The 24,324-nt window shown below is 33.5% G+C and overlaps 1 protein-coding gene across 1 annotated transcript in view; it reads right to left on the bottom strand.

Annotated features, from left to right (window-relative positions):
• Positions 1-221: 221 nt before the first annotated feature.
• LOC145256086 (uncharacterized) overlaps positions 222-24,324 on the bottom strand; it is a 114,240-nt gene continuing 90,137 nt past the window's right edge. Inside the window, exon 3 of the mRNA XM_080114668.1 lies at positions 222-295. Within this exon, the coding sequence (XP_079970794.1) occupies positions 222-295 (74 nt within the window). The remainder of the gene's footprint in view (positions 296-24,324) is intronic.

Raw genomic sequence — 24,324 nt, 5'->3', positions numbered from 1 at the left:
CCGAACTCTATAAATGTGGAAACCGAGAACAATGAAGCAGAACTAACAGAGAATGAAGCAGATGAAGTAAATAAAATAATAAAGTTCATGAACGAGGAAAAAACAAATCTCCCATCGTTAAGGAACTAAGAGCAGAAGAAATTAAAAGCATAAACGGAGAAGGTTAACAAGATTCTCCCACACGTCCCAACAGATCCAATTACAGACTTAAACGACCTAATTTACGCAGGCGCCAAAATGGTAAGTATGAAATTCAAATCAGAATAACAACCGGGGACAAGTGGATCGACAAAACCTGGATGAGAAATAAGACTAAAAACTCAAATACACAAATATAAAATAAAAAAGAAACCAAAATAATCAACAGGAAGAAAGCAATGTGGAGGAGATGGAATCTTGGAAATGTGACTTGCAAGGCTAAACAAGAAACATGAATAACTGGAACAAATCATAAAAGCAAAAGAAGCGAGATTGAGACGATATAGATATAAATCTGAACAATGCAAACATAACAGGACATTTAAAACTAATGAAAGCCAATTCTACCAAAATGTTAACGGAGAAAAAAGAAAAACAGAACAACCAAATCAGACAGAAACAAAACACTACGGGAGTAAAATATGGGAAGAACAACGAGATCGCAATAGAAATGCCGAATGGCTGAAAGACATAATAGAAGAGTTACAACAAATAGAAGAAAGAACAGTTAATGAAATCAGCAAGGAAACCCTAAAGAAAACCATAGGAAAAATGACAAACTGGAGAGCACCAGGGCACGACGGGATACATGCATACTGGTTCAAAAAAATCCACAACCTTACACGAAAGGCTTGCCCAAAACCTGAGAAGATGTATACAGGAAGTAAGCGTCCTAGACTGGATGACAAAAGATAGAACCACACTGCTACAGAAGGACATATAAGAAGGAACTTTTCTCAGCAACTATATGCCGATAACGTGCTTACCCAGTATGTGGAAGATACTGACAGCACAATTGAGGGAACAAATCTACTACTCCCTGAATAATCGAGGAACAGAAAGGGTGCCAAAAAGGAAAAATAGGAACACATGATCTGCTATATATAGATTAAAAAGATCCTAAAGGAGGTAAAAAGGAGAAAGAATTTAGCCATGGCCTGGATCGACGACAATAAAAACGTACGACGGGATCCCCCAAGCATGGATAATAGGATGCCTAAAAATGTATGAAATACTAAGCGGGATCACCAACGTAATAGAAAATGAATGAAAACATTGAGACTGAAATTGACAGTTGATGGACAACACATAACAGAAATTAACATACAAAGAGGCATCTTCCAAGGAGACTCACTATAACCATGACTGTTCATCATAGTCATAATGCCCTTGAACAGTATTCTGAGAAAGTGCCAAGCCGGATACAAGCTCTCCAATACAGAGAAAAATGAACCACCTGATATACATGGATGATTTGCAACTTTTTTCAAGGAGCTAGAGACACTAATTAACACTACCAAGACCTTCAGCCGAGATATCCAAATCGAATTTGGAATTGAAAAGTGCGCACTAGTTATAAGAAAGGGAAAACTGGAAACGACAGAAGAAATGGAACTACCCAACCAAACAGAAATGAGGGCACTAGGGGAACAAGTCGACTATAAATACTTGGGAATTCTGGAAGCGGACACCATCAAAGCAACAGAAATGAAAGAGAGAATTGGAAAGGAATACCTCAGGAGAACAAGCAAACTCATGGAAACGAAATTATATAACAGAAACCTAATAAAAGGTATAAATACATGGGCAGTATCACTAGTAAGATACTCTGGACCGTTTATAGGGTGGACAAAAAAAGAACTGAGACAGTTCGACCAGAAGACCAGGAAATTCATGACTATGCATAATGCACTACATCCAAAAGACGATATTGACAGAGTCTACGTAAAAAGGAAAGACGGCGGGAGAGGACTGGTCTGCATAGTAGACTGTGTGAATGACACACAAAAAAATCTATATAAATACATAATGCAAAATACTGATGTCAGCGAGAGACACGGAAAAAAAACAACAAAACAGAAAACAGAGACACAAATGACAAAATCAGAAAAGACTAATTGGAAGAGAAACATATTCACGGAAGATTCATAAGAATAACAAAAGATCATATTAATGAAAATACCTGGACATGGATGCGAAAAGACAGATAAACCGAGAAACTTAATCTCTAATAACTTTAGCACAAGATAACTCGATAAGAACAAGCTATACCAAAGCAAAAATCAATAAATCACAAGAAAACAGCAAATGCAGACTCTATGGACAAATTGACGAAACGATAAACCATATAGTAAGTGAATGCAGAAACTGTCACAAAAGGAATACAAAAACAGGAATGACAAAGTAGGGAGGGCGGTACACTGGGAATTGTGCAAACAACTGCATTTTGAACGTACAGACAAATGGTACAAGCATAAACCCACAACAGTACTCGAAAATGAAAACCAAAAAATCCTATGAGACATTAACCTACAGGAGAACAAACCCATCCAAGCAAGAAGACCAAATGTCGTAATAATTAACAAGAAAGAAAAATCCTGTCAAATCATAGATTTTGCTGTCTCAGCTGACCACAGGGTGAGTATGAAAGAAAAGGAGAAACGGAGCAAATACACAGAGATAGTCAGAGAGTTAAAAGGGATTTGGAAGATGAAGAAAATCAAAATAATACCTATAATAGTAGGAGCACTAGGAACAATTCCGAGAAACTTTGAAAAAAGGATAGCAGAAATTGGAATCAGAGGAATGTCTGCAAAGATACAACGACTAACGATAATGAAAACGACTGAAATATTAAGGAAACCCCTTGAATGCGGAGAATAATACAAGTATACAATATAATGAAGATGCGTACAGGGAATGAAGAACGCTGAAGCTGCATATGTACAAGTTCTACACCTCCATCACGCATCTCCTCCCATTTTCTCATCATCGTTCCTCCCAAATAAAAGTCCTACCAAAGAGCCGAGAAGGGTCAAGATGAATGGAAAGACTTTGGAGAGCGCTGACCAGACCTCCGCTGGAGACGCGCGAAGATAACTGGGACCTTGAGGAGGCTTAGTGTCACTCAAATTCCAGTATAGACCAATAGCTACTGCAAGCAACAAATCAATGGTAAGCGGCTGTTGCGATGGCGCAAATTTATTTGGAAATGCTATCGAAGGAGCTGGATAGTCTGGGGAGACTTGTTGTCACTCATCTTCCAGAGAACACCACAGGTTTCCAATCAGATATTGATGACTTGTGTTAAAGCTCCATGTGAGCCAATAATAGTTGGTTTCTTTTTTCCTGTATTTTTTCATTGCAGCTGTTTCGTAAACGGGAAGGCAATTTTACGATTTATGTGTCCATCAAAATATCCTTTTGCCTCCAACTTCTTCAGATTATTTTTCCATTAGATTTTAACAACAAAAAGTATTTTTTACACGATAAACATGGTATTTGGATAAAATAATTCCAAAGTCAGGCTTCCACACTTCCGCCATCTTTAGTGTTATGCGAAAATAGATTTCTGTTTTAACCCATACTTTCGTATTTTTATTTTTTATTTTTTATTCATTTATTTTTTTAATTCATTATTTATTTTTGTTTTAATTTCCCGTTTTTCCTTATTTGTTTTTTCCAATTACCTTATAATTTTATTTCTACATTTATGCGTGTTTATTTTAATATTCCTTTTTTGCTTGGTATTTGAACTCGTATTATCACTCAACCCCTTTGCTTAAAGGGGAGGCTACTCTCATGGTATATATTTTTATATCTAGGGTTACCCCCCCTTGTACCTTTTACCTTTCCTTATATTATACGTTTAGTTTTTCCTAATTTATATAATATTTTCTTCCTTTTCATTTTATTTTTAGTTATATTCATGTTTTTAATCTGCTCTAGTGCGTGAAATTAAGTATCTATTTCTGTGCAAACATCCGTGGATTACGTCTAGTTTTTGTTTAATAATTTTTATTTTATATTAGTATATGATATGCGTCTAATATACATAGGTTGCATCTTTTCGATTTGTTTGGTTTATATTTTCCGCTTTATCAATTATTGATCATCTTAATTTAAATTCAGTTTTATTCTTCCTTAATTTCTTAATCCATACTGCTAAAGTAGTTGAGTTTTTCTTGTTTTTTTCTTATTGTTTTTGTTATTACTATTGGTTTTGTTTCTATTTTCGTAATTGTAATTGTCACTATTGTTATGCTCCTTTCTACTGTTGTTTGCATTTTATCTAGATTGTTGTTGTTTTTGTTGTTTGTGGCGTTATTAAAAAAACGGGAAATCAAAACAAAAATAAATAATAAATAAACTAACTAACTAAATAAATAATAATAAATAAAAATACGAAAGTATGGGTTAAAATAGAACACTACCATCGCATAACACCAAAGATGGTGGAAGTGTGGAAGCATGGCTTTGGAATTCTTTTTATCTGAATACCATGTTTATCGTGTAAAAATATACTTTTTGTTAAAATCTAATGGAAAAATCATCTGAAGAAGTTGGAGGCGATATGATATTTTTATGGACACATAAATCGTAAAATTGCCTTCCGGCTAACGAAACAGCTATAATGAAAACCCCCCAGGAAAAAATAAACGAAGTTATAAAGAAGAAAAGTAAGTCTTTGAATTATATATATATATATATATATATATATATATATATATATATATATATATATATATATATATATATATATATATTTCAGAAGTTTTTATTTTGGTTTCGATTCAACTACTGGACCCAAGTCATATGGATATATTTTTTTATTTTTGAAATCGCAACTTTATAATATATGAAAATCGATAGAAAATTAACTCTATAATAAAATTAAAATATCCTATTTAAGCGTACTTTACCACCGGGCTTTACTGGGCGTTTGTGATAGAGCGTCTCTATTTACACTGAACATCTACAGAATGACAACATCAATATATTACATATGAATGAGTCCCCTGTGGAATTTTCACAGGTCCCGCTAATAATAATAATATTAATAATAATAATAATAATAATAATAATAATGGTAAGTATAATAATAATAATAATAATAATAATAATAATAATAATAATAATAATATAGACCGCAAAAGTCAAACTTGAACTTTCACCTCTTAGCACCAAATTTTGGCCAAAAATATGCTTAGAAAGCTTGACTTACGTGTGAATGTACATTATGTGAAATTTCAATGTTTACACAAAACATTGGCTGAGTAATTTGGTAGAGACCGCAGACGTCAATTCTTTTAAACTTTGACCCCAACTTTTACTTCTTAACATTTATTGTTTTGGGCTCAAACTATATTAAAAAGGCTTGGTCCCTGTCCAAATAACCTACATCTAAAATATCAAGTGTTTATACCCAAAATTGTCGCAGGAGTTTGGTAGTGGTTGCAAAGGTCAAATCGTTAAACATTGACCTGTTGACAACCAAGTTCATGTCCGGAAACCAAGTAAAGCGATTTTCCAAAATCTCAATAACCCTTATTTTAAATCTCGAGTCTGTCGGCTGAAAATAGTCGGAGTAATTTGGTCGAGACATATACACACTGAGACACACTCACAGAAAATTCTGCTTTTATAGATATTCAGATAGATTTAAAAAGTGTTTTACAGGCGACGTACACTGACAGCTGTCGTTTCTCTAGATGCACATTCAACAAGTTGCTGTTTTTTGGAGTTCAAATTGGATTAGTGATTCATAAAAATTGATATAATGATTGAACTTCTTAACTGGAACTTCTTTTGTGCAATTTCGTACCATGTTTTTTTTTTAATTTTTCATGCAATTTTAGGCACCATACCTACACTTATAAATCTACACGATAAATTTACACGATAGGCTAGTTGAAATACGATATGTGACGTGTAACTCTTCCAATTTATGTATGGATTTCTTGGAAATTCGGTCTGTTGATTGCATTATATACATGCAAACCGTGGGTTTCATATATTTGATAATAACTTTACCAATAACTGTCAATAAATAATCTAGCGAATATATCACGTATTTGAATAATATATCTATTTTCATTGATCTATTTAACTAAATCATCGCGTCTATAAAAGAAAAAAACAACTGTCTGCATATAAGTGCATTCGACTGCTATATTTTCGAAGTCGAATTCATATGATACGATTCAATGCCAACATTTTGGTACTGAATTAAACATCTGGGTGTATTTTTCGGAAAACAAGTTAAGAAATTCCGTTCAATTTGAACCGTGAAACAGCTCATCCGACCTATGAAATGCCATACGAATGCACTTTATATGCCTTACAATGTTACAGATGGATTTTATAGAGAAATGGCATCGATAAGTATCGAAAATCAATAACTGAAATAATCCGATAAAAAAGGAACAGTTCTATTTTGAGTAAAATCGCCACCTTACACAGTATAATCAGAGAGGCGGTAGCACTCTCTATATAGGGATGGCCCGTACACGCCTATATACGCCTACAAAACAAAACTATCCAAATCTCAACTAAAATCAACTTATAAGTTTCAAAAAGCACATATTCTTACAGAGAAGCGTCTTACGAATCCAGCGAGTGTCAGAACGTCGGTTAAAATGTCAAAAGAGAGAAAAAAAGGGTACAAAAATGGCCAATTGTTCTTCTTTCTTCTTTCTTCTTCTGCTTTCTTCTTTCTTTTGAGACGATGTATCTCGGTGTACGAACGGTCTCTGACAACAGTTCAAGCATCAATCGACTGCTCTTTACACGGAGAAGTGCAGTGACCCATCGCTTTTTAGCTAACTCCATAATTAAATAAGATTACGTGTAATAACAAGTTTTAAACACTATATACCCAATGTAGACAGACCACTTCAAACACGAAACTTCTTTCAAAAGGGACAGCTCCAAATAATACACCGGATGCTCACAGACGTTCCAGTTTGCCAGTGGTCTATATTTCTTGGACGCTGAATATTTGAGGTGAACGTTAAGGTTTTTTCTTTAAACAGTAACCCACCAGCGTTAATGAAACCACGAAATCTTTATCTCAGTTGATCAAAATTGTTATAAGAGTAACCTATCAGCAAGTACGACGTCAAAAAACAATGTTATAAAAACAAATAATTCTTCAGATTTTGGACTGTAAAATATGTACAAAATGGCAATGCTGTGATCAGGATTCGAACCTAGGTTAGCACGGCCACAACGTGGGGTCCTAACCTCTAGACGATCACGGCTAACACTGACGTCTGTCGCTCTTGGCAGAAAGACACATGACTACTGTCAAACTATTGAAAAATAAGGAGGAAACTTGAAATTCTCACACATGCGCAAAAATACACTATAGCAACCATTGTTAAATGCAGCTGAATCTCTTCGCTCGCTAAGAAAAGTAGATCAGACCAGTTCTTCTAAGAACTCACCAAACGCCAAAGGAAATAAGTTAAATTAACCGCAAAAGAAACTGCAAGAAAGTCATCTTCTAAGAACTCACTGGAAGCTGACCAAAAAGAATCAAAATCCAAGCCCTAGCCACAAAAATAACTAGATATTGTGGCTACTATACACAATCTACTAATAAAAACAAGTAAGTTTTTAAAAATAAACTACAATAAATTAACCAAGTAACCTCGCACTGTCATTGATTAGGACTTCATATAAAGATAACAACTACACTATTGGTGTATATACCGTTCCACACTTTAACTATTGGTGATGGGGCAGTATCTCAATTCTACGAGAGTTGTCTTGCTATAAGATAAGTGATATTATAGTAAGATACACATCAGTGTTATATGTTTACATTTAATAAAAAATGCCAAAGTCAGCACGTAGTAAAAAAGCTCAGAGAAATATAGACTATGAAAAAAACAAAGTCAAGGTATTATCTGAGCAAAAAGAATACTATCAGAAAAATGCTGAAATAATAAAAATTAAGTATCATGCAAATCCTGAGGCAAAGAAGGCTGCCTCACGTGCTGACTCAAAAGCACGGTATAACAGGGATCCCGAGGGGAAAAACTGCCTCACGTGCTCTTTATAACAAAGAACCAGAAAAAAAGAAGGCTGCCTAACGTGCTGACTCAAAAGCACGGTATAACAGGGATTCTGAGGAGAAAAAAAGCTGCCTCACGTGCTCTTTATAACAAAGAACCAGAAAAAAAGAAGGCTGCCTCACATGCTGACTCAAAAGCACGGTATAACAGGGATCCCGAGGGGAAAAAACTGCCTCATGCACAAACTATTATAAATATAAATATCAAAAACTGCCAAATCTTTGCCAAAACGCCAAAGAATGAACCAAGAAAAATTTAATAGTGAAGGTATGAACATTTTAGAACTTTATAATACTCTAACTGTTTTATCAGAGAGGCGGTAGCACTCTCTATGTAATATAGAACCGATGGAGGACCAAGAGGCAACTCCTAAGGCCCAAAACCCAAAGACCTAAAACCCAGCAGGAAGCGACCTGCTACTAATGGAGGCGGCAATGAGCCGCCTCCTAAAAAAGACAATACTATCATGAATGTAAGTTTAAAAATAAGACTGTAAGTAAAAATACTAATTAACGAGAATAAAAAAGCATTGGAAATGCAAAAGGATATAGGGATGGTATGCCAAAAAGTATACAAACAAGATAGCTATGAATGGCTAGGCACATGGAAATAGAATTGCATCCAAAGTATAGCCCTATAGCTTTTTACAACCGTAATGATGGCACGGAATGAAGATTGGAGAAAATCTATAGGGCTATCCTTTGGATGCAATTCTATTTCCATGTGCCTAGCCATTCATAGCTATCTTGTTTGTATGCTTTTTGGCATACCATCCCTATATCCTTTTGCATTTCCAATGCTTTTTTAATCTTGTATTAATTACATTTCAGAGACGAGGCAGAAAAAAAATCAACAGTGTTTTCTTTGATATAACAAAGCCACGTCCAAATTAATATTTCTGTTTAGAGCACAATGGAGCTATGTTATTTGACATGCGCATCTATATTTTAATTCAAATCATTATATGAAAAATAGTTTTCAAAATTAAAAGTAAGTTCTGTACGATGAAATGTACACTACAATAATCCATGGATTAAATAACAACGGGGAGGCGTGTAACGCTTCCTTATGTGCTCTAATGTGCGCCTGAGATTAGAATCTGGATTCAAGCAATTTGATTAAAAATGGGCGATTTTACAACTCGATAGTAATAAGCATACGGGAGAGTAAAACATTAGTTGATTGTTATTCAGTCATGGCAAGATTAAATACTGTTAGTTGGAAATATTAGAAAGATTTTTTCACGTGAGCTTACAACAAATAACGAATGCATAGCAAGATATGAAAACGTTACATATATATATATATATATATATATATATATATTTATATATATATATATATATATATATATATATATATATATATATATATATATATTGGAAGGATAAGATTTTTGTCCTTGAAAATTATTCTCAGTTTTCATTTTAGTTGCAGAGAATCGACGATTTGGACATTTGGGTATAAATCACAAAAGCGATAGTAGCCTTCTTTTATGTCTAAACGTGACACAATATTCCACAAGAGAGACCGGAGATGTGCCGTTTTACACCTGATGCTCTCTACTAATACAAGTTATGACAACAAAAACAGCTCCAACACGTGCAATATGCAAATACGGACAGGTAAACACTTGAGAGCACAGCTACACGAAAATTGTCTTCCAGGGTATGGCCTTTGGTGTAGTCTCAAATTAGAGTCACATCACGCTACCTCAAATTATCGAACTTTGCTTAAAACTCAGCACCAAAGTCTATCTGTATGTGCTGAAAATCTAGTGCTCCCCTGGTGCGATCAGTTGGGTGCTCGCAGACCCTGGGTGTGGCTGCAGGACTCAGCGCCGGACCACAAGTTTAAAAAAAACTCAGGCTTGGCTTTGAAGGAGTGCTACAACTTCGTAACTTTTCTCTCCATGGGCTCCCATCATCCCCCGAGCTGAACCCGCTAGACTACTTTGTTTAGTCAAGCGTGGAGAACATTACAAACATAACCGCCCACAATACGAAAACTCGCTGGATCTAAGCTATTCGCTGAGTATTAGCTGAGTATTCGCCGAGCTACTCCTGGCTCTTGTGGAAAAGGCATACTTCCAGTTCCGGATACGTATAAAGACAAGTGAGTTTGGCTGAAAGCACCTTAATTGAAGAGATCTCAGCTGTACAAAATCTGGGTAGCTGAGTTGATTTTTTTTTCAATAAAAGTGTACAAATAAAGCTGTAGTGTTTTTTTACTTTCGGGCGACAAATTAATCGTTCTACCTTTATATATATGAATTATATATCCATGACAGTATTTTTAGTATTTAACATAACAGCTTTAAAATTGCTCTTACGTGAGTATATGGAAAGCTTCCATTACATGATTTATATGAAAGTAATTCAATCGGGTCCTTGCTATTGTTGCAGTAATCGAGTAAGTTTGCTTCACGAAGCCTGCAGAATTTTCAAAATCGGTCCCGTTATACAGAACCTATAACAATTTGTTCGTCATATCAGTTTCCATCAGAGACGAGAACCCAGATAATGCGAGTACAGGAAACAAGGAAATAATTGCTGTTATCCAAACAAAAAGTTTCCGCAATTTTCTGAGTACCTATATAATAATACAATCAAGGATATTAATTTTATTTATTGCGGACTATTATCCGCATCGTTTTCTTAGTTGTTTCACGACGTTTCAGCCAACTATTCCTCTGGCCTTCGTCAGGTGGAAACCGCGACATGATAGGAACTCCGAATCTCTGCATTGACTTCAATTACTGCCTTCCGTAGTTGTCGTCTCACCATATTTTGGCCAGGTAAGCCTCTGACTGACTTTGGGGAGGATTGAAACCGCTATTCTCAAAAGATTCTCACCCGGAACCGTAGAAATTCAACGTCTCTATTAACTGCGCCACGGGCCCCGAAGGGCGATCAACGTTGAATTTTTTGGTCTTAAATTCATGTTTATTTATTTTTTTTATTATTCCATTGTCGAGTCCGTGCCGAATGGTATATATTATTTAATTGGAAATCATTATTGAGATGAGTATTATTTATATTATTTTTATTTATTGCTGACTATTATTCTCATCTTTTTCTTAGTTGTTTCATGGCGTTTCGGCCAACTATTCCTCTGACCTTCGTGAGGTGGTAACCGCAACGGGATAGGAACTCTGAATCTCCTGACTGCATCCACTGCAATTACTACCTTCTGTAGTTGTAATAAATGAAATAAATAAATAATATTCATCTCAATAATGAATTCCAATTAAATAATATACAATGGAGGATTTTTTTAAATATTTTGAATGGAAATCGCCTATGAGTCAAGTGTTTTGATATTAAAACATATAAAAAATACTGTTTGCAGAGATAAAAATTACACAACGATCTGTTATATATAAATGAGTTGCTTTCGCTGAAGGTGGCAGCATTCTGTTAACGTTTTTCAGAAAGATTGCTCGTGTAAATCAAATAACACTGACTCCCCCATCTAACATCTTATGGATACAGCTAGCTTTACTTTACGTTGTTTTATTGGTTTATATTCTCTCGATAAACTCCTTCTAAGGTCTGTTTTGTAACAATGGCTCAGGCCTTGCACAGGACTTAAAATCAATTGTAAGTCAAAATCCCCGGAGTATTTGTTAAAAACATTTGCATTTTTATGTTCATTTTACTCTCATTACAAGTCAAATCAGCGTCAACTCAATCTGCTTTTTTCATGCACTCGACATTCGTTAGTATTGGCTCGAGATCAAAGAATACCAAACAAACAGCTATGTCCAAAACGTTAATGATAAAAAGAATACTGAAAATATTTTCAATAAACAAATAAATACGAGAAGAATGCACATTTTGTTTTTTCTATGTACATTAAAACATATTTTAATAGTTTGGTTTCTCTACATTTTATTTCATGGGTTTTTTTGTTTTTGTTTTTTTTTCAAATCTATTTTGGAAATTTTTCTGCCGTAAACCTAACGTTAACAGTCGAAATATTAGACGAAGAGAAAAAAACAAAAATAAAATAAAGCATACGGCACATTCCACTAACCTCGTTAGCAATTGCCGGAGATAACAACAGTATGAGCGCTTATTTTTTCAAACCTAATTATGTATTCGATTTTTATTTGAATATATTCTAAATATCAAAATAAAGATGTAGAAAAATATGGATACATTTACCGGCAGACAACTTCTGTTATTTATGATTGCTTAATACAAGTCGTTTTGCATTTAAATAAGATAAGAGTCGGTAAAATTACACATATGAGGATATAAGAACGATGTGTCTACCGTTATTTATATGGCACGTATTTTAGGTCTTCACTCGTTGGTCCTTCTGAGAAGATTTTACAAGAGCAAACGTCTAGCTAGAACAACTATTAACAATCACCCAGTCTGTATTTTCCTTAATCTCAACGTCAATTTCATGAATTACGTTTGTTTTTTTTTGGGGGGGGGCGGTTACTTGAATTGTCCGCCTGTGAAACTCTGTTGCGCTGGTCTGCTTCTCACTTATATACGACGGTACCGTCTTCAATTCCAATGTAAATAAGTCGAATTTTTGCTTTATTTTCTTCAAAATAGTATTTTGATCAAAATTGGTTTTATCTATGCTAGTATGTTTGTCTTCATATCTTGCAGTTACTTAATGTTAAATTGTTTTTCGTTCTTGCGTTATTGAAATTACTTGGATGCTACTTTATGACAATTATTAAAATAAAATAAAGATTTATTTCTCCTCTGTAGGTCATAATTATTTTAGTTTCTTTATGTCTATTTAATAATCTTATTATTAATTTATTGTACCATTAAAAACCTTAGTATTACATTTAACATCATACTCAACGATTATATTAAACCCTCAACATATTCTGTAAATATATACCTTTATACATGTTGGAAATCATGGTTTAGGCTTGATACCATAATTTATTTCCATGAGTAAAGCTTTATATAATATCTAACATTTTTGTTTAAAATTGCCGCTTTAGTATTCATTTTTTTCTGCCTCAAGTAAACAAAAATTACATCATTTTTTATTTACTCGTTTAATTCTGTTTAATGTTATCTACCAATGCCCATTTAATTTCAATTTTTTTATATTCATACGTAGTTCTATAACCCAATCACCTATTGCAGTTTTGTTCCTCTTCTTATTTTTAATAAATATTTTGGTTCTATTCTTAAATGATGCAGCATGGTTTTGGTATCTATTCTTAAAAAAAACATTCAGTTTTACTCATGTATAACGTTTTACGATGGTTCACCTTAGCTTTAACTTTGCGTACAATTTCAGAAATTAAGCAATTGTCCTCAAATGGACATTCGTTAGATATTCTACAGTTACATTTTATATTCAAGTTTAGTTCACCAGATCAAATATTATTATTATTAACAATTTTGTTTACCTTACAGTTATGTGAACCAACCATAGTATAGATTGGCAGCGGTTGGCAATGTTCTTATTAATACTTTTACTTAATCTATTTTATAGGGGAAGCACTTATCAATTACTTTGAAATATTATTTTGGCATATTATTTTTATATGTTCACTAAATAGAGAATTAAACCAGACTTGTCCATTCTGTCTTATCTCTTATATACTTTTTCATTTTTCTTTCTTTTTACTAGTAATGCGTATTTTGATTCTTTACAGTTCTTTTATCTTTCTTTCCCATTTTACTGAAGGATTGTTCTGCTAACTTTATTATCGGTGTTTCTACGTATTTTTCTCGTGTCTTTAATTGTCTGATCTAATTTAAGTTTCATTATAATAACGTTTATTCGTATTGAATATATTAAAATTTTCTAATCACCTGGGTATTCTTTTGGATATAATGGGATGAAAAATATTTTAATTAACACTATTCAAATTAAACTTTAAATTACAGTTCCTTCTATAAAAAAACATGTTAATAAAAAATTAATAGGTTGAACGTAATATGTACACAGATTTTGCAAAACTGTCGTAGATCAAGAAAGAAATAATGAAACAGTAGTTAATAAAATCCTAATGTGGAAGTTCGAATTAAAGAAATAAATCAATTAAATAATAAAATTAAGAAAGAAAAATAATTATTAATTAAACATGTAATACATTAAATGTATATTTAAAGCAGGTAATTGACTGAAATATAATATTATGGTAATAAATATTTTGTTCTATTCTTAAATGATGCAACATGATCTTGGTATCTTTGTTCTTAAAAAAGACAATCTACTTTGACTCATGGATAATGTGTAAAAATTATTCACCTTAAGTTTGATTTTGTGTGAAATTTCAGAAATTAAGCAGTTGTCCTCCAATGGACATTCGTTAGATATTCTACAGTTACATTATATCTTTAAATTTAATTCACCTGATAAAATTTTAATCTGGTCGTACTAGGGTTACTTCTACGGGGAAGACAATGCTATTAAGATCCGCAGCCTAAGAAACAGATTGAAACGGTCCCCAAATCCAACAACAGTGCAATCTTGTTAAAAATGCTCTCTTTCTACTGTCAATAATAGATTAAGAGAATTTAATTTGCGAGGATATGTTGCAAGACGCAAGCCCACTATTTCTGTAAAGAACAGAAAGGGCTGCTGGGCTTCGTCAGGTGCAATGAAGATCACGACTCTTCATATTGGGCAAAAGCGCTTTTAAGCAACGAAAGCAAGTTCAATAGGTAAGGCAGTGATTGTAGGCATACATCCGTCGGAAGAAAGACGAAGAATTTAATCCTAGGTTCTCGGTTTGAACGCTGCAACGTGGAGGATGTTAAGTTTTGGTGTGGGGCATTATTTGTACCAATAGTCCAGGGCCTATAGTTCGCTTGCTATGTCAAATTAATTCGACCAAGCACATTAATATGTTGACTGAGCATTTTCTACCCTACTTTGGTCGGAATTTGGATGCAAATCCCATCTTCGTGCAGGATAATTCTCCCATTCACACAGCTGGCAATGTCAAGAGGTTCCTGGAAGAGCATTATATTTCGTGTTTAGATGGGCCTGCACAATCTCGAGACCTCATCCCCATTGAAAACGTATGGCATTACATCAAGCAACAGCTATCCAATGATAAAATTTCAAATTTGGAAGAACTTTGGACAAAAATGAAAGAAAAGTTGGATGTCCTTTCCCCGGAGTATTGCTGCAGTCTAATTCAAGGAATTCCCAAAATATTGCAGGCTGTAAAATTGCAGAAGGGCTATGCTACTAAATATTTACCAGTTCATTGTGCTCCTGTTGTATTTTTGTTTCATTAATGTCCTAAAGTTACATTTAAATAACAATTTTCCACTGCGCGGACTTGCTTTTTGCCTTCTCAATTTGAAGTTATTTTTTAAATTGAACACTAGAATACTTCAATTAAAAGTCAAATATCAACAGGTAAAATTATAGAATAAAAGGCGCATCAAATGAGATACAGTTTCTTTAAAGAGTAACATCAAATTTAGCTTAAATGTGCATTTTTTTTTTAAATTACAAGTGCGGACTTTCCTTTTCTGCCTATATATATATAGAGAGAGAGAAAATAAAAAGGAACAAACCGTATTATGTGTTCATCAACGTTTCGTCTTTATTTCGAGACTTCCTCTGGATAAATGAGATTAAGAAACAAAAAATACCAGTACAAAATATTTGAAAATGTTTCACGTGCACAGTGTGGCGCAGTTCTATTTCAGAGAAACGAAAAAAAGACGTTGGAAATTCAAAAAGGAAAATGTTCCTTTTTATTTTCTCTATTTTGTCGGAATAGTATTTCCATCATTTTCATCATATATATATATATATATATATATATATATATATATATATATATATATATGTGTGTGTGTGTGTGTGTTTGTGTGTGTGTGTGTGTGTGTGTAAAAGTGAACGTCTCTGTGTCTGTGTCTGTGTGTGTCTGTGTACATTTCCTTACGCAATAACTCTGTCAATTTTAGTCTACAGACTCGAAATTTGATATACAGGGTACTGAGATTTGGGAACATCGATGTGATCGGTTTTTGGACAGAAATTTGGCGATTAAGGGGTCAGAGTGCAACGATTTGATCTTTGAGAACTCTACAAAACTCCTCCGACAATTTTGGCTTTACGCACTTGAAATTTTAGATGTAGGTTCCTTGGACATGGATCTAACTTAATAACTTGATTTGAGCCCAAAACAATAAATTTTAAAGGGTCATAATAGGGGTAAAAGTTTAAAAAATTTACCTCTGCGATCTCTTCCAAATTACTCAGACAATTTCTGGTCTAAATATTTGAAATTTTACATAAAGGGTATTCAGAGATAGGGCAAGCTTTTTCATCAGTTTGTGTTGAAAACGTTTAGTTACAAATATATAGATGTATGTGTGTATTCTGTTTGCATGTCTGCCTTAAACTTTCTATGGAGGCGACGGATTTTACCAAGATCAGTATCGTTTTAAAGTTCGACCTTTCACACGACAACTATCGACAAATTGACTAAAAACATTAATATCTTCCCCTTCAACTAGGCACTTTTTTACAGGAAGGGGTAACTTTTTCGCCGAGATTTTTAAAAGTTATCCTCTCCTTTTGATTGTCTAGCCTTAATTTTAAAAAATGTCGCTTCCGGTTTGGCGGTGGTTGTAACAGTATAAACGTTAGGTTTTACCCCATTCTTTTTCTCCTTTGCGGTACAGGTTCGAGCCTGCCTTCCTACTACCACTTTTTTTTTTGCTCAACATACACATCCAAACATCCTGGCAACGCCAGGCTGAAATGCTAGTGTATTTATATACATTGATATATGTATAGAGATAGATATATACATGCATACACATATTTGTATATATGTGTATATAAATACATGTCTAGCAATATATACCGAGATTAAAGAAATTTGGTAAAACGAACATGTTAGTTCGGTTACTTTTTTTTAAGTAATAAAAGGCCTATATGATAGCAGAATATACATAATTTTAAGATTTTCTTTTCTTCTGTTTAATTTATTTTTGAAATTTTGTCGGATGAGTATAGGGTAAAATATATTCACTGATTAATATAATACTTTAATGGATGATTTGTGCTACAGAACAGATACCCATAGAGTTGTAAGTAAGAACTGAATTAAAAAGAATAAATTGTAAGAATGTCAACATAATGAAATTTTGAATATATTGTTTAGTCATTTATTCCTTATATGCTTTATAATTAAATTGAGTGTCTAACAAATATTCACACATACACATATATATATATATATATATATATATATATATATATATATAGAGAGAGAGAGAGAGAGAGAGAGAGAGAGGAAACATAATTGTAAAATAATATTCCTAAAGAAATTTATGTATGTATATAAATATATACAATTTTATATATGTATATATATACATATATATACATGCATTTACAAATGTATGTATATATGGATGCATATATATATGTGTGTGTGTATCAAACTACGACTACTCCTGGTTTTATCGTGTGGCTTGTCACTAAGCTCGGCGAATCTTTTCTACTGACAAGAGTAAGTGTATCAGGCGAGCCACTGGCGTAATAAAACCAGTAGCTCCGTGCAGAAAGTGTTCGTTAGTCAGGACAGAAAGAAAATCTAGGAGAAGGTTACTCTAGAATTCAAACCACCGCCGCCTCATATATTAACATTTTGATGGAAAACACCTGTAAATACGAAACAATTTCCATACATATATATGTGTGTGTGTATACGTTTGTATATATACGATTATGTATGTATATTTATGTATATGTGTGTATATATATATACATGTATGCATATATGTATACATATATATGTATGCATATATGTGCATGTCTATATATGTATATATATATATGCAAATATATTTTTGTATATGTATTATATATATGTTTATATATATGTGTATGTCTACAGTTGTAATTCTATATACCTATGTATATATATGTTCGTTTATATATGTGTGTGTATATATATATGCATATAGTATATGTACGTAAGTATATATGTATGTAAGTATTTATGTATGTAAGTATATATATGTGTATGTATATATTCATGTATATGTATGTAGGTATATATTCATGTATTTATATATGTATGTATATATATGTATATATATATATGTATGTATATGTATATATTAATATATATATGCATATATATGTATATATTTGTATGCATGTATATGCATGTATATATGTCTGTAGTAGCTCAAGGATTGGTGTGGGCGTGTGTTAAATATATAGCTTCTCCTAATCTAATCATCCCCACAGGCACGTCGTGAGTTCTGCTACGCTTACGGGGCTCTGGTGAATGGCGAGTGTTCAACACCAGAAAACTGAATCCCCACTACCTTGTGGGATAAGGTTTTTCAACCAAAGGTTAAGGGTGAGGTAACCCTGATATAAACCTCCAGAGGAGCTTAGGTTCTGTTGACTGCGGCATTCATGGCCTAATGGCGTGTGGATCATGTTCTGGTGCCCAGCTAGCTAAGTCCCAGTTATGGGTAAATGACATTAGCGGGGTAGAAAGAGCTCCTGTTAGCCGTGGTGGAGGTAATCCTTCTAGGAGAGGACAACTCTTACGAGAAATTTGCAGTCAAAGCAATTACCAGTCATCTTGCAATGGCTTGTCACTGGGTTATTATTGCTGAAACTTAGAGAGTGGCACTTGTGTCTTACAAGCGCTTGTCACTTAAATACAACGATGTACAGATGTTACTTGAGATCTATCTTTTATCTTTTATCTTTTTCTATCTTATCTTTATCTGTCGTTTATTTCTATTGCAAGTCCTATGACGATGGAGGAGTGGCAACGTGTACAGACTTGACCAGTTGGACGTACACAGTCACAAATCTGCACATGGGCGACAGGAACCCTAATCTCTGCTATTCTCTTTTTCTCGCCTGAAAAGACAAGTTCTTTAACCTGGTTGTTCTTTTAATTTCGTTTGCAAATATTAACAATAATACTAACCGACTCTGTTTGTAGTATTCTCATTATTAAGTATTCACAAAATAGAAGAAAAAAATATTAAATATTTACAGATTTTCAGAGGAGAATCAAATTAAAAGAAATAAATATCGTTTGCAAGTTTTCTCTTTCTGGTGATTACACAATCGACGAACTGGGTCTTAGTCATTTTTTAAAACAGTTCTTGCTGACAATCGGTCAATGGAAGAGTGCTCGTGGAACGACTAAGTAGAAAGCGGTGGACAGTTTCACCGCGTCGACTCACTGCTATCTCTCTACAAAAACTCAAAAAATCTGACTTTTCTCTCTTTGCAGGGTCTTATGTACCTAAGTCTCTGGTAGGTTGGACCATTTTGCGACTATGCAGCTAATCAATCACCGTCCAGTCTGACACACCTAGGTTCGTCTCGATAATCAGCTATCTCTCCCCCATATCCAGATCAGATAATTTTCCACCAGAAATGTCAATAACCGTCTATCGCACCCGGAACACATCGAGATCAAACATCCGTTAATATCTCCAAATTCCATGTATCATTTGGAATATTGTTTCGAATTTTCGACTTTGTTTTCCTTTTACAACCACGCAATCTCCCTGTAACATTGGCAGGGTGATTCGGTGTTTTCCAGGCCTGTCATTTAAATACAACGACTCTAATTTCTTTGTCGCTGGCCCATTCTGAGGGCAGTTCTCAACCATAGCTCTTGTTAAGATCTCTGTAACCGTTCTTCGGGTGGTAATCTCTTCTTATCGTGGCTCACACATTTTATAGTCACTCACAATGGTAAAACGAGAAATTTTATTAATAAGGAAGTTTTGTATTGGATTTCTTAGAAATTTACAAGCTAATAAGTGAACACTGTTAGCAAGCCGTTTATGACCCTGATTTCGAATCAAGAGAAAACGCTTTTACTAATTACATTCATAAATTGTAACAGAATTTCGAGTCTGTATATATATCCTCTGTCTCGTTGTAGAAAACTTCCCAAATTGATTTAATGATCGGAGGTAAATTTATTGTCTTAACATTTTTTAAACAATTTCAAATTGGGTATATTTTTTTCATCTTTATAACATATATATATATATATATATATATATATATATATATATATAGTCTCATTTGTAGTATTCTGAATCTTACTGGGTGTGTATAATTCAGAAATCGTTCATATACCAATAAATTGGAAGCCAAAAAGAGATGACTTAAACTGTCAGCTACAAAATTATCATATTTCATAATTGAGCATTCATATATTGTTTTAACAAAAACCAAGACCTCAAAGAATAGGTTGATAACAACAAATAGTGTATTTCATCGTTAATTACAATTCTTTCAAGACTATTCGGACAAATTCAAACATTATTTCGTTTGAAAATTTTCACAAGAACAGCCTTTCTTCAGACTTGTTGAATAAAAAAACACTTTAACAATAAAACATCATGGAAACCATTTCCCTTATAAGGAAAAGAAAAAAAAAGCGAAAATATTTTATCCATATCGCTTCTTCGCAAATTATTTATTTTTACTTTGTGGACAAGCATGCACATGATAATATCTATATTAGAATGGGATTGCTTCAAATTTTAAATTAGAATGGGATAGCTTCAAATTATAAATTAGAATGGGATTGCTTCAAATTTTAAGTTAGAATGGGATTGCTTCAAATTTTAAGTTAGAATGGGATTGCTTCAAATTTTAAGTTTCCTAAAACGGAAGTTTTGCATTTAAAGACAGTTAATTATGACTAGATGTTTTATTGATTAAAATGATTTTAGCGACTGGTGAGAAGTGTAATATAAATCGATCAGATTTCTAAGTAGTTTATCAGAGAGTCTTCCAACAAATCTGTTTTGTCAAATCAGGAAAATGTTTTAATCATTGTACTCTCCCCCCCTCTCTCTCTCTCTCTCTCTTTCTCTCTCCTCTCTTAAGGCAGTCCTCCTCCCGTATAAGAGAAGGATATGTACTAAGATAGAATATAATAGAAGACCAACATTTCGTCCGATGACGAGTTCAAAAATGTAAATGCCTTTTCTTCTTACTGCCATTTTCACACGGAGAGTCTATTTCTGCTACTTTTTCATTTTCATGACAACTGTTCCCGTGACTTTCAAATTATGCGCCCTAGCAAAGTTTGCAGAATGAACGCTTTTTCTAGATCAAACCAACGCGGACATTTTCTGTTTCCCTCTCGTTCATTTTTTTACAATGACTATTTAGTCATATGCTCTTCTGGATCGTCTAGTCTATTCCTTACTGCGTTTCTCCTGATCGTTGGACTCGTTCGTTAAGTGGTATTCATTAATCAACTTTTAGAATACACCATTGTAGTACATCTTCTTATTTCAGAAGATGTGTTCCAAAGATCGAAGGTTTCTGGAAGGATTTTCATTTTCAAGTTTCCTTCTCAATATAGACGTGTGCTTTTAAATTCTCTTTACAATCATCATCTTTAGTTCTTATTAACTATTTTATAATATTTATTCCTGCCTTGTCCGGAACTTTCTTTCATTTAAAGAAACCATAAACAAAAATATAAGCATTCTAAGTTTTATGAAAAAATACATAATCGTTTAATAAGTAGTGATTGTTTACTGTCTTATATTTAAAGCAGCCTATAAGTTGTTTTTAAATATTCTGATTCTCGGATTTCTATGATTTCAAATCATTTCAGTTTAAACACAGATAGGTAAAGGGAGGTCCGTTTACATGTGAATACGGTGAGTGTGAGTAACACGCGATAACTCGTTTAAATATAAATGAATGGGAAGTTACTAAAAAGTTACTCAAAAGCTTACGTCATTAAAAATAGCATATCATCAAAAACTACACACAGAAAATGAGAAGCAACTCTGTACACGGTTCAAAAGAAAGAACTGTTGCAGTTTATACAGTATTAAAACCAATATCCACATTGATAATTGCCAACATCATGCTTATATTTACGTATATTGTCAGCAAATGATTCCTAAATATCTTATATGATGATTAATATAATTAAAGTTACCATCTAACTAGGCTAGTTTTCTCATAGTGATGATCTTTTAGAATAGATATTCTCGAGCAGTCCTAGGATCTTGATAAGTAATAAAAAAAATCCGCAAATATCTTCCGATACAGTAACTTTCTATGATAAATATATTGATTAAAAGAACTAATCTAAGGATCGGTTTATGCCAATGCGTTGCATGGATGAGTAGGCATATTTTAAGTGTCGGAATGTAAGGAAAGAACGGAGAAAAATAATGTGGCCTTAGGCGAAAAACAGGGATGAGAGAGTAAATATATATTTATTTCCAGTGTAATCTTATTAGATTGTAAGCTTCGCCTGATGCCGTTAAGTTATGCCGAGGATATTTTATCATATTATTAATTGTTTTGGAGAAAGGTATAACGATATACACTTCTCGAAAGCTATTGATTATAGCCCGAATCGAATCTTTATCTTTTGTGAAATATCTTGATATACGAATCTCTGTAATCGCTTTCTGCTCATGCATATGAAAAATATGAATCATTGTACACGATATGTATAATAGAACATGGTAATATATATATATATATATATATATATATATTTAAAAGAGTGTAGACATCAACAATTGTGGTTTTTTTTAAAAGGTTTTCATCATATTTTTATTTTAAAATATTTTTATAACGCGTTTCGAGCTTAGGGTGTGCTCTCTTCAGATATTTTCGTAAAAGGTTTTTCTTTAAAATGGGAGTTTGTGGATATGCCTCCGCTGATATTAAATATGTTTTTCATAGTGGTGACTGGTGCGATGCGTGTGTTCAGTGTTTAGACATTCCGTCTCCAGCTGTAAGTGTTTCACTGTGACCGGTCAAAGTTAGTTTCAAAGAGTGTTTTTTAGTCCATATGGTGAAGGTTTTTATGGCTTCTTTAGGGTTCTTTTTTTAAAAGACTTTCTTTCCCCATGTATAGCATACACTCACACACAATCCCATACGCATACATATATATTTATGTACATGTACACATGCACACGCACACAGGCACACACACATACACACACGTACATACATAGAAATATGTGTAGGAGCATACATATATACACATATACATACCCACCTACACACTCACACACGTACCCGCATACATTCACCGCTAACATGTGTGTACATATATGTGTGTATGTGCGTGTATGTGTGTATATATATCTTCTACCTATTATTCTCCATCTTACTTGTGTGTGTGTGTATGTGGGTACGTGTACGTATGTCTGAATGATTAAGCGCATATATACATGCGTGTTTTGGTAGGGAAAAAAAAAAAAAAAAAAAAGTATATATATATATATATATATATATATAAAATAAAAAAATAAAAATAATTGTTAGCGGTGAATGTATGCGGGTACGTGTGTGAGTGTGTAGGTGGGTATGTATATGTGTATATATGTATGCTCCTACACATATTTCTATCTATGTACGTGTGTGTATGTGTGTGTGCCTGTGTGCGTGTGCATGTGTACATGTACATGAATATATATGTATGCGTATGGGATTGTGTGTGAGTGTATGCTATACATGGGGAAAGAAAGTCTTTTAAAAAAAAGAACCCTAAAGAAGCCATAAAAACCTTCACCATATGGACTAAAAAACACTCTTTGAAACTAACTTTGACCGGTCACAGTGAAACACTTACAGCTGGAGACGGAATGTCTAAACACTGAACACACGCATCGCACCAGTCACCACTATGAAAAACATATTTAATATCAGCGGAGGCATATCCACAAACTCCCATTTTAAAGAAAAACCTTTTACGAAAATATCTGAAGAGAGCACACCCTAAGCTCGAAACGCGTTATAAAAATATTTTAAAATAAAAATATGATGAAAACCTTTTAAAAAAAACCACAATTGTTGATGGCTACACTCTTTTAAATATACATTTTTTCTCTCGTTGGAACTACACAACCATCACTTTAAATATAAATAACTACAACGACAGAATGCCAGCAACAAGAAAAAAGTCTCTGGAGGACCTGATGGATTCACAGACAAATCTCTCCATAGAACACAAACATCTCGAGGACGGATTGCAACAACTAAATGAGAAAATGGACAGAATAATCCAGCTCATTTCCAACCAACAGGATAAGAAAGAGATACAATTTGAGGAAATCATTAACCAACTCAAAGCACAACAAGAATACCTGGAATACTTTAGAAGACCATACATACAGAATGAAGTACTAAAAACCAAGAAACGGAATCTCCAAGACTGGAACATCCTCCTTAAACAAAGAAAAATGGCTTTTTACCATGCAGTAAAATGCAGTGACACCGCAGCAACATACAAGAC

This window comes from Euprymna scolopes, chromosome 32 (genome assembly GCF_053919585.1).
Source record: "Euprymna scolopes isolate OS-2025 chromosome 32, ASM5391958v1, whole genome shotgun sequence".
Lineage (NCBI taxonomy): Eukaryota > Metazoa > Mollusca > Cephalopoda > Sepiida > Sepiolidae > Euprymna > Euprymna scolopes.
Note: the sequence above shows the minus strand (reverse complement) of the source record. Positions and strands in the feature narration are given on the sequence as shown.